This window comes from Sphaeramia orbicularis, chromosome 8 (assembly GCF_902148855.1).
Source record: "Sphaeramia orbicularis chromosome 8, fSphaOr1.1, whole genome shotgun sequence".
NCBI classification, from domain to species: domain Eukaryota; kingdom Metazoa; phylum Chordata; class Actinopteri; order Kurtiformes; family Apogonidae; genus Sphaeramia; species Sphaeramia orbicularis.
The window spans coordinates 42,709,251-42,722,812 of NC_043964.1; the positions used below are offsets into that span (position 1 = coordinate 42,709,251).

The 13,562-nt window shown below is 38.3% G+C and overlaps 1 protein-coding gene across 1 annotated transcript in view; it reads left to right on the plus strand.

Moving 5' to 3' along the window:
• grin2ba (glutamate receptor, ionotropic, N-methyl D-aspartate 2B, genome duplicate a) overlaps window positions 1-13,562 on the plus strand; it is a 177,722-nt gene that overhangs the window by 94,608 nt on the left and 69,552 nt on the right. The window contains 1 exon segment of the mRNA XM_030140426.1: window positions 12,402-12,545. Within this exon segment, the coding sequence (XP_029996286.1) occupies window positions 12,402-12,545 (144 nt within the window).

Genomic DNA, 13,562 nt, shown 5'->3' on the forward strand with positions numbered 1-13,562 from the left:
CCACCTTAAAATGCGTCCATGTTGCCTGTACTTTCAGAGTTCTAAAAGTGAAGCTGTGTCCAGACACTGTGTTGTGTAGTCTCACCCTTTCCTCCAGCTGCTGTTTAGTCTTTTCAGCTTAACTCTATGAGACGTACACACACAGAGAAAGAACTATTACCATTCTACAAGGACCAAGGGACAAACAAGAGCAGCAGCAGGAAAAGCATCAGACTGCAGAGGCCCCTCGGTGGGTCGTCTGCTAAACTTAGAGCAGAAATGGGCCAGAGAGAAACGATCTGTGCATTTGTGTGTCTGCGCTTGTGTTTATGTGTCTGGTTGTTAAATGGTGTTAACTTCCATTCAGACTCTGACTTGTCTGATTGCATCAAGAAGCGAAACACCGTCTCACACGTCGCCCAGTTTAATCTGTTGCCTCTGGTATCTGTTTTCATTCTGTAGTTCGCTAGAAGACCACGGTGGCTGTTACAGAGAAGTCACATCACAATCAAAACTATGCCACACCAAAATTAGTCAAATATTTTAATGAAGACTTGCACTTTTCTTTTTTTAAATTAAAAATTAAGGTTCAAACAGTGCTTAAAATAAGGTCACTGTTAATTAGATGATGGCCTGACAAATGTGCAGGGTAATTAAGCTTGTATGTGTTTGATTAAAGATAAGTAGGCTTCCATGATAAGAAATGTGATGATGAGGCACGAGAAGGGAGAGGGAGAGTGAGTGGAGGTTTAATTGAGGTACAGATAATGAGTGTGTATGGGAGCGAGCCAAAAGGGGACAGAGAGGGATGAAGAGGGAGCTCGTCATCAATACATAATTTCAGCGCACGTGGTGACGGCGGCTTGCGCTCAGAGGCATTTTATCAGAAATGAGTGCGTGTGTGTGTGCATCCATTTCTACTGAGTATGTGTGTGAGAGAGACACAGAGAGAGAGAGAGAGAGCGAGCGAGCAGCAGTGGCTGAGTTTCCATCTCCTGCCCACTGTCTTTTAACTTCACTATACTGAAGCGGAGGCCAGCTGTTCCCCCTTTCCACCCTGCCTCACCTCCCACTCCAGCTCGCTCTCTTTCTGTCTTTTTTCCATCTCTCCATCCTCGTTCCCTATGTCTCGCTCTCTCCCACTCTCTTTTTCTCGCTTCTCTTTCCATCAGGCAGCGCAACAGCAGTCAATAGCAACACCCCACCACCACCACCACCTCCACCACACTCAAGTTCAAAGGAGCCTTTATAGGCAGGATAGAAATATGCATTGCCAAAAACCTCCCAGCAACAGACACCATCATCTCTCTCAGCCTCTCTCTACTTTTTTTTTTTTTCTATCTCAAGCTCTGTCTTTGCCACATCACTCTCTCCTCACAAAGAAATATATCTTCATGGATACGTTGTATAATTTTAAACCAGTATTGTTGCTAAGTAAATCACAACCTTATACTTTTTATGGTCTAATAATAAACCTGTTCCAGATCAGATGAGATGTGAGGTATAATCTACTCTGAGACATGCTGTTATCATAAAATAAACCCTGACACAAATCTACTCAACTCAGGTTAGTCTTCCATGTAATTCACCGGATTATATGTTAATGAGTAACACCTAATTGTGTCAGCACAGGCTCTAATTCTAGCAATAAACTATTAGTATAAATACAATTCTAACAATATTGTTTATACATACATTTTATATACAGGGTGGGGAAGCAAAATTTACAATATTTTGAGGCAGGGATTGAAAGACAGTGTATGACTAATTAGTTTATTGAAAGTCATGAGAATTTATTTGCCACAAGAAAATTTACATAATAGAAAATGTTTTTATTCTATGTGTCCTCCTTCTTTCTCAGTAACTGCCTTCACACGCTTCCTGAAAGTTGCGCAAGTGTTCCTCAAATATTCGGGTGACAACTTCTCCCATTCTTCTTTAATAGTATCTTCCAGACTTTCTCGTAATAGTTTTGCTCATAGTCATTCTCTTCTTTCCATTATAAACAGTCTTTATGGACACTCCAACTATTTTTGAAATCTCCTTTGGTGTGACGAGTGCATTCAGCAAATCACACATTCTTTGATGTTTGCTTTCCTGATTACTCATATGGGCAAAAGTTTCTGAAAAGGTATGGATAATAGTGTTAGGTATGATTGTGACATCAATATATGTTTGGTTTCAAAACAAGTGACGGAGTGCCTGCTGAGAAAAAACAACTAAATGTTCATTGTAAATTTTGCTTCCCCACCCTGTATATATAAGAAAAAATAAATAAATAAATAAATAAATAAATAAATAAATAAAATATATATAAGAAATATATATATATATTATTAAAAAAATAATATATATATGTATATATATTTCTTTTATATATATATATATATATATATATATATATATATATATATATATATATATATATATATATATATATATATATAAGAAATATATAAAATTCAGAGTTTACTCATTCTCTCCGGGCTGTGTGGGTTTCCTCTAGGTCCTCTGGTTTCTATTGCCATCCAAAACAGGTGGACCTGCATATTATGTAGGTTAATTTTCCTGTCAGTGCCCTTAAGAAAGGTATTGATGAAGATCTGGAGTTGGTCAGAGTACCCTCAATGGCAGCCCACTGCTTCTAATATTCTAAGTGCTAATGCTAATCACTAATGCTAATGTGAGGTGCTGTGTGTATTAGGATGTAAAATGCAGAGACGGAATAATAAAGTGGATGATAAAGTGACTTAATTTTAACCGTAATGTTTCTTCTTCCTGCTGTGTCAAGATCAGGCCAGAATCTAATGGCCACTGGAGCTGCCATATTTCATGTGTGACACAGTTCAGATTAGAATCTCCACAGTAGAAATACAAGGATGTGATGTCCGTCCACTTACTGTTCAGTCTGATAGATTTCTGGATCACAATTGACCATGAATTTAAGTTGTCTTTAACCCATGTTTATAAGATTAAATTTGAACAAACTGGTCAGAAAGATCACAAATCAGTCCCATGAAGATCACAATGTCATATCTTGTATTTTTACCTATATCTTTGTACAGCACTTTGGGAACTTTGCTTTGTTTCAATATATAAATAAACTGTAGAATCACCTCTGGAAAGTTAACTGCAGTTGCACTTTGAATTTTGTGTTTCTTTGAAGTCCTGTGGAAAATTTTTGAGAATGGAATCAGGTACAGGGCGAGATCAAGATGTTTCAGCCTCACTTTTGAGGAGCTGTCACTGTGTCCACCTGTATATACAGTAAACTCACAAAAGCTTGATGGAAACCTCAAAATTTGCAAAGATGAAAATCATATTTCTGCATAGACTGGATGCAGTTAATGGATGATGTAAAACCCTTTTCACGTACATCATGCAGCAAACTGAAGCATAAATGTGCATATATACTTATGTGAGTCTGGTGTGTAACTCATCTGTCTGCCTGCCTTTTGTGTGTGTATATTTGCTTGTTTGTGTATCTGTTACCACAGTGTAAACATGTCAGTTTTAGTCACATGTGTCCTGTGTGTGTGTGTGTTGGGGTTGGACTTTACATTGAATTAAGTTACATTTTTGTTAACATTAACCAGGAGCTTGATTACCTCAGTGTTTCTTCGTGCAGTGTCTCTTGCTGAACTTTTGCAATATAAGTGAATTTCAGTAATATTCAGAAACAATATTGAATGTTTCACTGTCTTACCTCCAGATCAGAAAGGGATAAAGACTCTGAGTTTACATTATTGTCCTGTGTGGCTTCCAAAAGGCACTTATAGAAATGAAGCTGAAACAAACATTGTTGCACAGACGCTGATTTCATTTAATGTGTCAGACGATCTGCCATCCTTTATTTTTGAAGTGGTTATTACAACAAAAGCTAAAGAATGTAAGACAACTGCTACACATTATGATATGTTCAGTTTTGGGAGATGTGCTGTGCATGTAAAGTTCTAGTAGAAATAAAAGTAGCAGCACAACAAACCTATTCCAGTATCTGAAACCGAAGCCTCTAAGCTTTTATTATTTAACAGACGATGTGCATTGACACACTTTGAAGCACTCCTTTTTTGTTATTACTGTTTGATCATATTGCACATATAACATAGTTTAGATGAAGAGATCTATTTTTGAACCATGTTATGTCTTGAGTTCATGTAGACAGAAAAAAAATATTGTGAATCATTGATAACAAGAAAAAATGTTTTATCTTTTCATATCGCCCCGTACGAGTGTGGGTTTGTGATTGTGTGTGAACTGATCAGATTTGCCTGTGTGCATGTGTGTTTGTGAATGTGTGTGCATATTCCGGAGTAGTTCCAGATTGTAAGTGGGTCTATTTCTTTTGCAGTCACTGATGTGCCCCTGTGTGTGTAATTGAAATACCTGAGTTATTGACTCTCTCTCCCCTCCAAGTCAAATAACTGCTCCAGGAGTGTGTGAGTGCACTCATTTGGAGGCTCTGGGGCGGAGCAGGCAACTCTGGCAGACCAAGGCCTGTCAACCACTGAACACACACACACACACACACACACACACACACACACACAATGGGGAGCTCTACCGAGACTGGGCCTACACAAATACAAACAGGCAAAACACATACTGTATGTGCATTAATACACTAAGTACTGTACAGATGCACATGAGATCTCACATACTGATACAGAAATACAGAAGTGCTTCACATAGATGAATACACACACACGTCCTGCCTCCGTCTTCCTCTTTGTGACAGCACCAGGCCTCTGTGGATGAACAACTTGGGCTTAGCCTCCTCCTGCCTAAATGGCTGGCTGACTGCCTGACACACACGCGCGCACACACACACACACACACACACACACACACAAACAAATACACACACATACACACACCTCTGTTCGCCTGCTCCTCCACTGACTCCTGGCTTCTTGCCCCTTTCGCTGCTCACTCGCTCCATCCAGGATCACAGCCGTCTGCCAGCCTGCCCTCTTCCTCTCCATTCATCCCATTGTCACCACATTGTCCTCTGCCTGTGTCCCTCTGGAGCCTTCAAATCTCAGCTACATCCCTGCTGCTTTTCTGTACATCTCTATCTGTTATTCTGGCTTGTTTAACTCCTTTCCCTCCCTTCAGTTCCTCTTTGTTTTTCGCCTCCTTTCTCTTTCTCTTTTCTCTCTTATCGGTTCCCTCCTCTACAGTTTTATCTGTTTTTTTTTCCTATCTCTCACTGTATCGCTCCATCTCTCTCCATCTCCACCGGCCATTCATGCTGCTGTATTGTATTGTGTGTGGAGTAGTGTCTCTGTGTACAGTAGCCAGCACTGACGTCAGCTATGGATCCGTGGAGAAGACAGCGACCGGCTCAGGAGCTCATTCAAAGCCTTGCTGGCTTGCTTCCTATGTCTGGCCGACTGACTCGCTGGCCCTGCTACCCCCTCTGGGAATTTTAATACTCACTAATCGATCACCTTGTGCCAACAGAGGTGATAATGTGGCCAAACACTAATTATTGTTGCTGTGAATGAAGAGAGGTGTTTTGCAGCACTTTATTTTACTGAAGGTTTCTTATCATTCAACCCCACGCCCAAAAACGTTTTTTTCCCTCCTCTTCCTCTCATATCGCTCACCCTCCTTCATTGCCTCTGAGTCTGTGTTGCTCTTCTTTTAGCATGAATTTTCCTTGGAGGCTAATGAAAATTCTGCAAACCTCTGGCTCTCTGAATGAATGCGACGGACAGTACATTAATACTGCTCTTAAGAAGAGAGAGAGATAGAGAGAGGAAGCCAGTAGAAATAAATGTGTGTTGGGAGGGGGTTAGGGTTGTGGGACGCTGTATAGAGGACGAGGATAAAGGGGGGCAGAAGTGCACGAGTCTGGAAATTCAATTATATCTGTGTCCCGGCAGTAATTCCACTGGTACAAATGGGATGGCAGACTGAGGGAAGAGATGGATCGAGATGGATGAGAGAGGAAACAGGCCAGAATAGATAGAAAGTTGAAGATGAAAATTAGAGAAAGTACAACATAACTGACTATGTTTACATGCACAAAATATCCCAGTTTTAGGTCTTCATCGGATGCCAGTTCATCATAGGGCTGACATATAGACGGATAATCTGTCACCCTCACTTCAACACCTTAGGGTGATAAAACACCCATTGTTCCGCTTGTTCACATAAAAACATTATAATTTCATTATCATATTATTGTAATTTGTCCAGCTTTCAATATATAAACATTTCCCACTCTTAACAAAAAGTTCATTTTTCCCTGTAATGAATATCTTCAACTGCTTCAAACCAGTTTCCACCGTAGATCAGTATGTAATCATTTTGCTGCTACATTTTCAAGAGTTATCTATCATTTCCTGTTATTTCATCTGGCAGGTCACCCAGATAAAGTGTTATACATGTCAGTGTGAATTGCAACCCTAACATTTGTTGTGTGATTTTTACAAATGTCTTCCCAAAATGTTTTTAATTTTTGGATAGGTCCGAAAAATTGTAGCAGTGATTCACATGGGTACCTCCACAGCTCCTCCTGCATTTATGAGCAGATATAGTCTAATGGGATTTGTTGTTGATTATTGGCATAATGAAAAAACATAACATGCTTCGCACTTTTAATCCCCCTCAGCCAAATACAGCGTAAGATTCTGTTGAAAGTTACTGCCCTATAATTTAGGTTAGATTGTCTTTGTGTAAAACTTACCATATACATATTTATATTTGTAAGTACTCAGATATTATAACTGCACAAGGCCATTTGACCTTGAAAAAGTAGGTCAAGGTCACCCATTTTCAGTAGGCTTCTGCTCCATGCCAAGATGCATCCACAGTATAAATTTGACACAGATATCTCAATGCATTCTTCAGACAATGCGATTATGTCGTTGAATGGACAGACAGATGGAAGACAGACGCCAAAACGATTACGATACACTTCGGCCGAGGGTTAACAAACAAGGATTTTCCAATAAAATCCAAGCCAATCAGCTGAAGATAAGGTTATAATAAACATACATACTATCCCATTGTTCTGAGGTTGGTTTAATATAATCTGTAGTGGTTCCTGTAATATTTGGAACATTGGAACACATTTGGTTGAACACTTTGATGGCTACTTGGTTTTTGCACAACACACACCTAATCATAAATAAGAGACTGTATGTTGCAGACTGCAGCAAAAAACCCCACCCACCTTTTATAGCTGTTTTGCGATGCAGAAAAGCAGTACAGAAACCCAGAATACCTGTATGGGAATTTTTTGGTCCATACCAGGTCTAGTGAAAATAATCTGAATTATATATACAACCTACACTTACTTCTGTAGGTATATTCCTTGTAACACTTTAGGCTATCTAAAGCTGTCATAATGGAGGTTTGCAATAGTTTTGAGCACACATTGCAGATCCACCAGATGGTCTAACCCTGTACCACCACATGTACACCTGTGGCTTTTTGCACAGGGCGTGATTATCGCAGGCATCCATCAGCCGCATGCACTCAGTCAGTCAGTCCACCCTCCAGCGCTCCATTGGCATCTTAAAAGGATGCTGGATGTGTTTGGACACAGCAGGTGGCAAGCTGCTTAGACAACTCAAATTTTTTTGCATTTTGTAATCTTCAGGCGTCGTTTCATCGTTCCCTCTCTCTTGTCTTTGGCAGATTGCAAATTTTTTTTTTTTGGCCTCAGATTTGAGATCAAACCATTTTGTTTACTTGTGCACCCTTCTTCCAGTTACAGCTTTCAGTGAATGAGTAATAGCATCCATGCATCTTTTTTTTTGTTTTTTCATTTTTCATCCACTGCTGATGCTACTAAATATGACAAGTTCTTTGCTGTTCCCTTTCTGCAGCACTACCTCCACTTCAGAACAACAGATGATTTTTCTATCATTTGGAGTGTGGTACTTCACTGATTCTATTTTTCTTGACTTCTCTTCACAAATTCTCTCTGGTTATCTTTTTAGCTTTAGCATTTAGCATAACCTGTGCTAATCAGGAACAACTGACAATTCATGAGATCCAGGTTTGAACTGTGGCTAGAAATCAATAAATCTGGGACCATCACTGTGTTTGTCATTTGATGTTTGGTTCACATAAATGATTGATTGATGCTTTGGGAAAAACATCCTTGCTCTAAAAAGTGCAGTGTTTTTGTGAATTAATACGTACTCAATGCATGCACTAATTGTACAAAAAATGCTTTAAGACCATGGTACAAACCCAACTTTCCTGGAATCATTTGTTGAGGACAAATTTAAGAAAAAACTTGTGACTAAGGTGACTAATATCAACATAACCCATATTTTTCTCAAAGCTTCTGTGTGCAATACTTGGCAAGAGAATCCATAATTACCTTTCAGCATATTGTAATCCAAGTGGTCTAGGAAGACTACTTGACTTTAGAAAGAGGGAAATCTACCCTATGATATGAAGCTTATGTTAATTTCAGGTGTTTTGAGAGAAGCAGAAGATTTGAATGAATTTTTTTTTTTTTTTTTTTCATTTACGTTACCAATCATAGCTAACATCTGGTCAGAGGTCACCCTACTGCTTTACCAAACACTAATGTTTTGACTTCACTTTTTACACAGCAGCATGAAATGACACAGTGTCATCTATATTTATTTGTTGTCTTGATTTGGACAGAGATGAGAGAGCTGCAGATGGAAGGTGTGTCTTTTTGGCTCTACCTCCTGCAGCTTTAATTAGAGGATTCTTCACTTAGAATTAACACAGACTGTATCAAATTCAGAATATTGCTGTATTGTAAATGATAGTGGAATATTAGCGTGCATTTTAGCTTTGTTTTATATCTCATTATTTCAAGGTTTGGAATCGCAACCTCTTAAACATGCTCTATTCACATGGGATAATGACATTTTTTCACCTTCACAGTTGCAGCACATTAAACTCATTATTTTCAGGAGTGTTTGGCATTGTAGCTCTCCACATGCCACCTCAATGGTATAGCCCTGATCTCATTAATGCAGAAACAAGGTAACGGATCAACCCATGTGCATCCCCTGGGAGGAGCAGGTTAGCGTTTGATGTTGAGTGAAGCGCTGAGAGAGCCATAAGAAGCCAGAGAGATTTCAACACCCTGCCTGTTCTGCTCTGCCTTGCCTAGCTGTCAGCTACAGCTCATTTTTTCCTATACAATTAAACATGAAATACACACACAAAAAATGTCTCATTCATAAACCCAGAGTCTTACCCAGCAACATAAACACCCTACTGTATGTTGTGTCGGCAGGAGGTGGATCAGCTCACTTATGCTCACACAATAACATGTCGCGGAACTGCAGCGTCTTGTCTAGACTAATGTTTCTCACCTCCTCTTCTTCTTCTGTCCGGCTCAATATTCCATTTCAGCACTTGATGGCAAGACACGAGCTCGAATATGAGCCTGTGAGGGATTTTTATTGGAGCGTCTGTCTCTGACTGTACCGCTGTTTGACATACTGTACCTCAGGAATAGAAAGATTATCAGCCATGGGCATTATCAGATTTCATATTCAGCATTTTTAGATTATCTGTTTCCGTTTTCAATCTCATTTCCAATAAAGAAATGAATTTAAATGCACTATTTTAGCTCTGTTGCAGCTACATCTCTCGTCTCCAGGGATGCCATTTCATCACTGGAATGAGAAAGAAATATATACTTTCTAGGTTATTGTTATTGTTGTAGTACTTGAGATCTATCTTGGGTCTTGAGTCCATTGTCTTGGACAAAGAGGCCAGATTTCACTCAACTGCCTGTTATTTGTCTGACTTTTGTTATGTGTTACCATAATTACTGTGATTTCCTGTAAAACTTCCGGTGTCAAATGCAACCAATGACTTGACAATTTGACATTTTGGAGGAGAAACTGTGTGTCTGGGGGAGCTAACAGCTAACTCTTATCTGATAACATTTGTCAGTCTAAACCTCAAAGATTTATAACAATAATATTGAAAAGGAAATGCCGAACAGTGTGTATATTCTTAGCGAGACTAACCCTGTTGCTTGTGTGTTTTGAATGTGTGTTCACATTACAGGCTAAACAGGCCCAAATCTGGGACATACATAGAATCTGATCTTTTCAGTTCTAATCTGTATATCTGATCCAGGCCACTGCCATATGTGGACCTGAATCAGACACAGTAAATAGGTAAACACTTGATTTTTATGTCACTTTCCACTGAGATTCATCAAAACTCTAAACTGGAGGGAGATTCTGGAATTTTACATAGCCCGGCCCTACACTCTAATATTAAACTTTACCATTATTTAGCCTTTAGTGTTAATTACATCACGCATTTGCTGTGGTATTGTTTCGATAAACTTATGCAATGTCACAACACCTATCTCTGTCATTTTTTGGACACATAACGTTGCTGAACCTAGACCTGAGCAACTGTATCAACCACAGATCATAACACTGCTCCCTCAGGTTTGTACTTTAGGCACTAGGCATGATGGGTAATCACTTCATTCATCACTCTGGAACACAGTCAGTCTAGACCCATCAGACCACATGACTATTTCCATGTAAACACAGTCCAAACTTTATGCTCTCTATCAAACAGATGGTTGTTTAACCCATAAAGACCCAAACATCCACTGGCAAGCAAATCATTTACTGACCTAAACTGTTTAATACCTGTCAATCCACTAATCCTATCACTACATTGAAATAGTTGAGGTACAATACCATTTGTCATCTTGTCATGGTCATCAGATATAAGCCATTTGGATGTTCAAAGGCTCTGTAGTTACTGTGGAAACACAGTCATCTTCTGCAATGTTGATTCATCAGTAAAATCCATGGAGTTTGATCAATGACAATGGATGGAGACACTTGGTTTATGTTCAGGTAATGATAGATTTTACTGAAAAAGTACATTTTTCTTCAATTTTCTCTGTTTTTGATATAATAACCCTCAACTTTAATCTGAGCTTTTATGAACGTCTACATAATCACTAAATTAAATACAGAAAGATACCCAATTTTCACTAAATATATATATGTATATATATGTGTATATATATATATATATATATATATATATATATATATATATACACACACACACACACACACACACACACACACACACACACACAGAGGATAACATTATAATAAATGGTGATAAATCACTTATGAAACATTAAATTGAGAGAAAAAAAAAAATTTGGGAACTGCCATAAAAGTAGCACTGGGTCTTTATGGGTTAAGAAATGAGAAGCTACTCACTACATCAGTTAAAGAGTTAAAGAACTGGTTGAAACAAACAAATTAATCACTGTGGTAATTATATGGCTGGAATTAAATCTGGGGGAGTACTGTGCTTATGGCCAGGCTGTGTGTAAAGTACTTCAATTTAGCTCTATGTTAAACTTGTATTGCAGTAAAATGCAACCTACACATAAGGGCAGCAGTATTATTAATCCAAAAACACCATATATCATCGTAACAGTAACAATGACAGGGATTATTTTACTGCACAATGACTACTTTATGGTGCGTGCATACTTTTACGTAAGGTTTTTATGGTTCAGAATGCTCCAATGAACAGCTAAACAATCACATCTAAGCAGTAAATTAAAGTAAATGAGCACAAAGGTGGGGAGTGTGAACATACATGAAAGTTTACAGATGATTGTAACTTCAGTGTTTCAGTGAGAAAATTAACATTACACCATATCAATTATATTCTTGTGCAACTGTTTGTAAAACTTGCCATAAATGATTACCACAGTCCCTTTGCTATATACCTGATCTGTGAATATATCATTGAATTGTACTTTCTTTGATTAACTGTCTACTTAAGAGAGTTATTGTAAACATTTCACACCTGCATTTTCATTTTTAATGTAATTCTATATCATTTCCATCAATTTTTTTGTCAGTTCTGTTAGTAGTCCTGAAAATCCCGTATTTGTGGATCCCTACAGTGCATTCTGTGCCCCTCATATTTAGATTAAACCTAGTTAGTGGTTGTTTAATCTCCATAGAGTCCTGTGCAGGCATGTGCTGTTTAAGAAAATCCATTGTGTAATAGCTAGTGAAATTGCATTGTTATTCCTTTAATAAAGCAAATTAGAAGAAATGATCGATGAGGTCAAGGGCAGCGGCTTTCAGTTCCCAGAATTTCCTGCAGCCACCTCTGTGTACAAACTCATTAAAGTCATAAAGTCCACTAATGAAAATCATGACCAGTATTGTTACAAGTCCACCGGTGTCCCCTCGCCTGTCTCCTCTGTGAGGCAGAGAATAAAGTCAACTAAATTAATGTGCACACCAATAATATTACAAAACCTCTTCTGTCCTTTAAGTAGTAGCTGCTCTCTGTTGTGTGTAAAGCCAACTAAATTAAAGCTCAGGCCAATATTGTTGCATAACCCTGCCTCTCTGTTCCTGTGTGTGTGTTTGTGTCATTTTCAGGATGACAACTCTATGTTCTTTCAATTCGGCCCCTCCATTGAGCAGCAGGCTTCAGTCATACTTAACATCATGGAAGAATACGACTGGTACATCTTCTCCATTGTCACCACATACTACCCGGGTTACCAGGACTTTGTCACCAAGGTAACCACACACACCACAAGCGACATGCACAAACAATCACGACGCAAGATGAACAACCTCCCACCTCTGAAGACTTTCAATAGTGATGTCGTACAAAGAGATTTACTGTGTAAATAAATAATAATGACATTTAAATATATGATACTTATTAGAGACAAGCTCGCCAAGTATCGAATGAGAGCCACCCATGGGACCTCTGAACCCTTCTAACAAACTCTAAAAATATCCCACTCAAATGAATTTCATTATCCTACATTATTACAAGACTGTCACACTTGAAAAACAATGGTGCTGTGGTGCTTAATCTAACATCTTAATTCATCCTAATACAGTTATATATGTGCACAATATAATAATATAATATATGCACAATATAATATATGCACAATATTAAAAAAAAATACAAAAACATCTGCCAACATGAGCACACATGTCAAAAACAGGCCATCTAAAGCCTTTTTATTTTACTCTTATGACACTATCAAATCTAAATCTTCATTCAGTACATCAAAGCTGACTTTTAACATTTGTCATCATATTTAAGTGACTGAAACAGACATTGTTATTTAAGAGTTAATTTGAAGGTACTTATCTATCGTCTATTATTTGTAATAGATTGCATTGGATACAACCCAGACATGCTTTTATGATGGACAACCGAAGCCCTAAAGCCACCAGACTCCCAGGATTAAAACAACAGATTTAACTGCAGATCACAGGAGTTTCTGGTCTGCAAGCGTTTTGATTTATTTTCTTAGTTTGTTCGCAATATTGGATCAAAATTAATGTGTCAAACTAACAATTATAAAACAGATAGTTCGGGTTCTTCTTGGAGTTGGGGGGGGGGGGTTAGAGGAGGGAGAAAAATCAGAATAAAATGAAATCAAGAGTGACTGAGCTACTGAAAAAGACAAGAACTGCAGTAAAGTCAGTGATTTTGACTTACAACAGCACTGTGAATTGTCTGTACAGTGTTAATATTACCAAATGTAAAATGAGATAATACATTGGCATTTT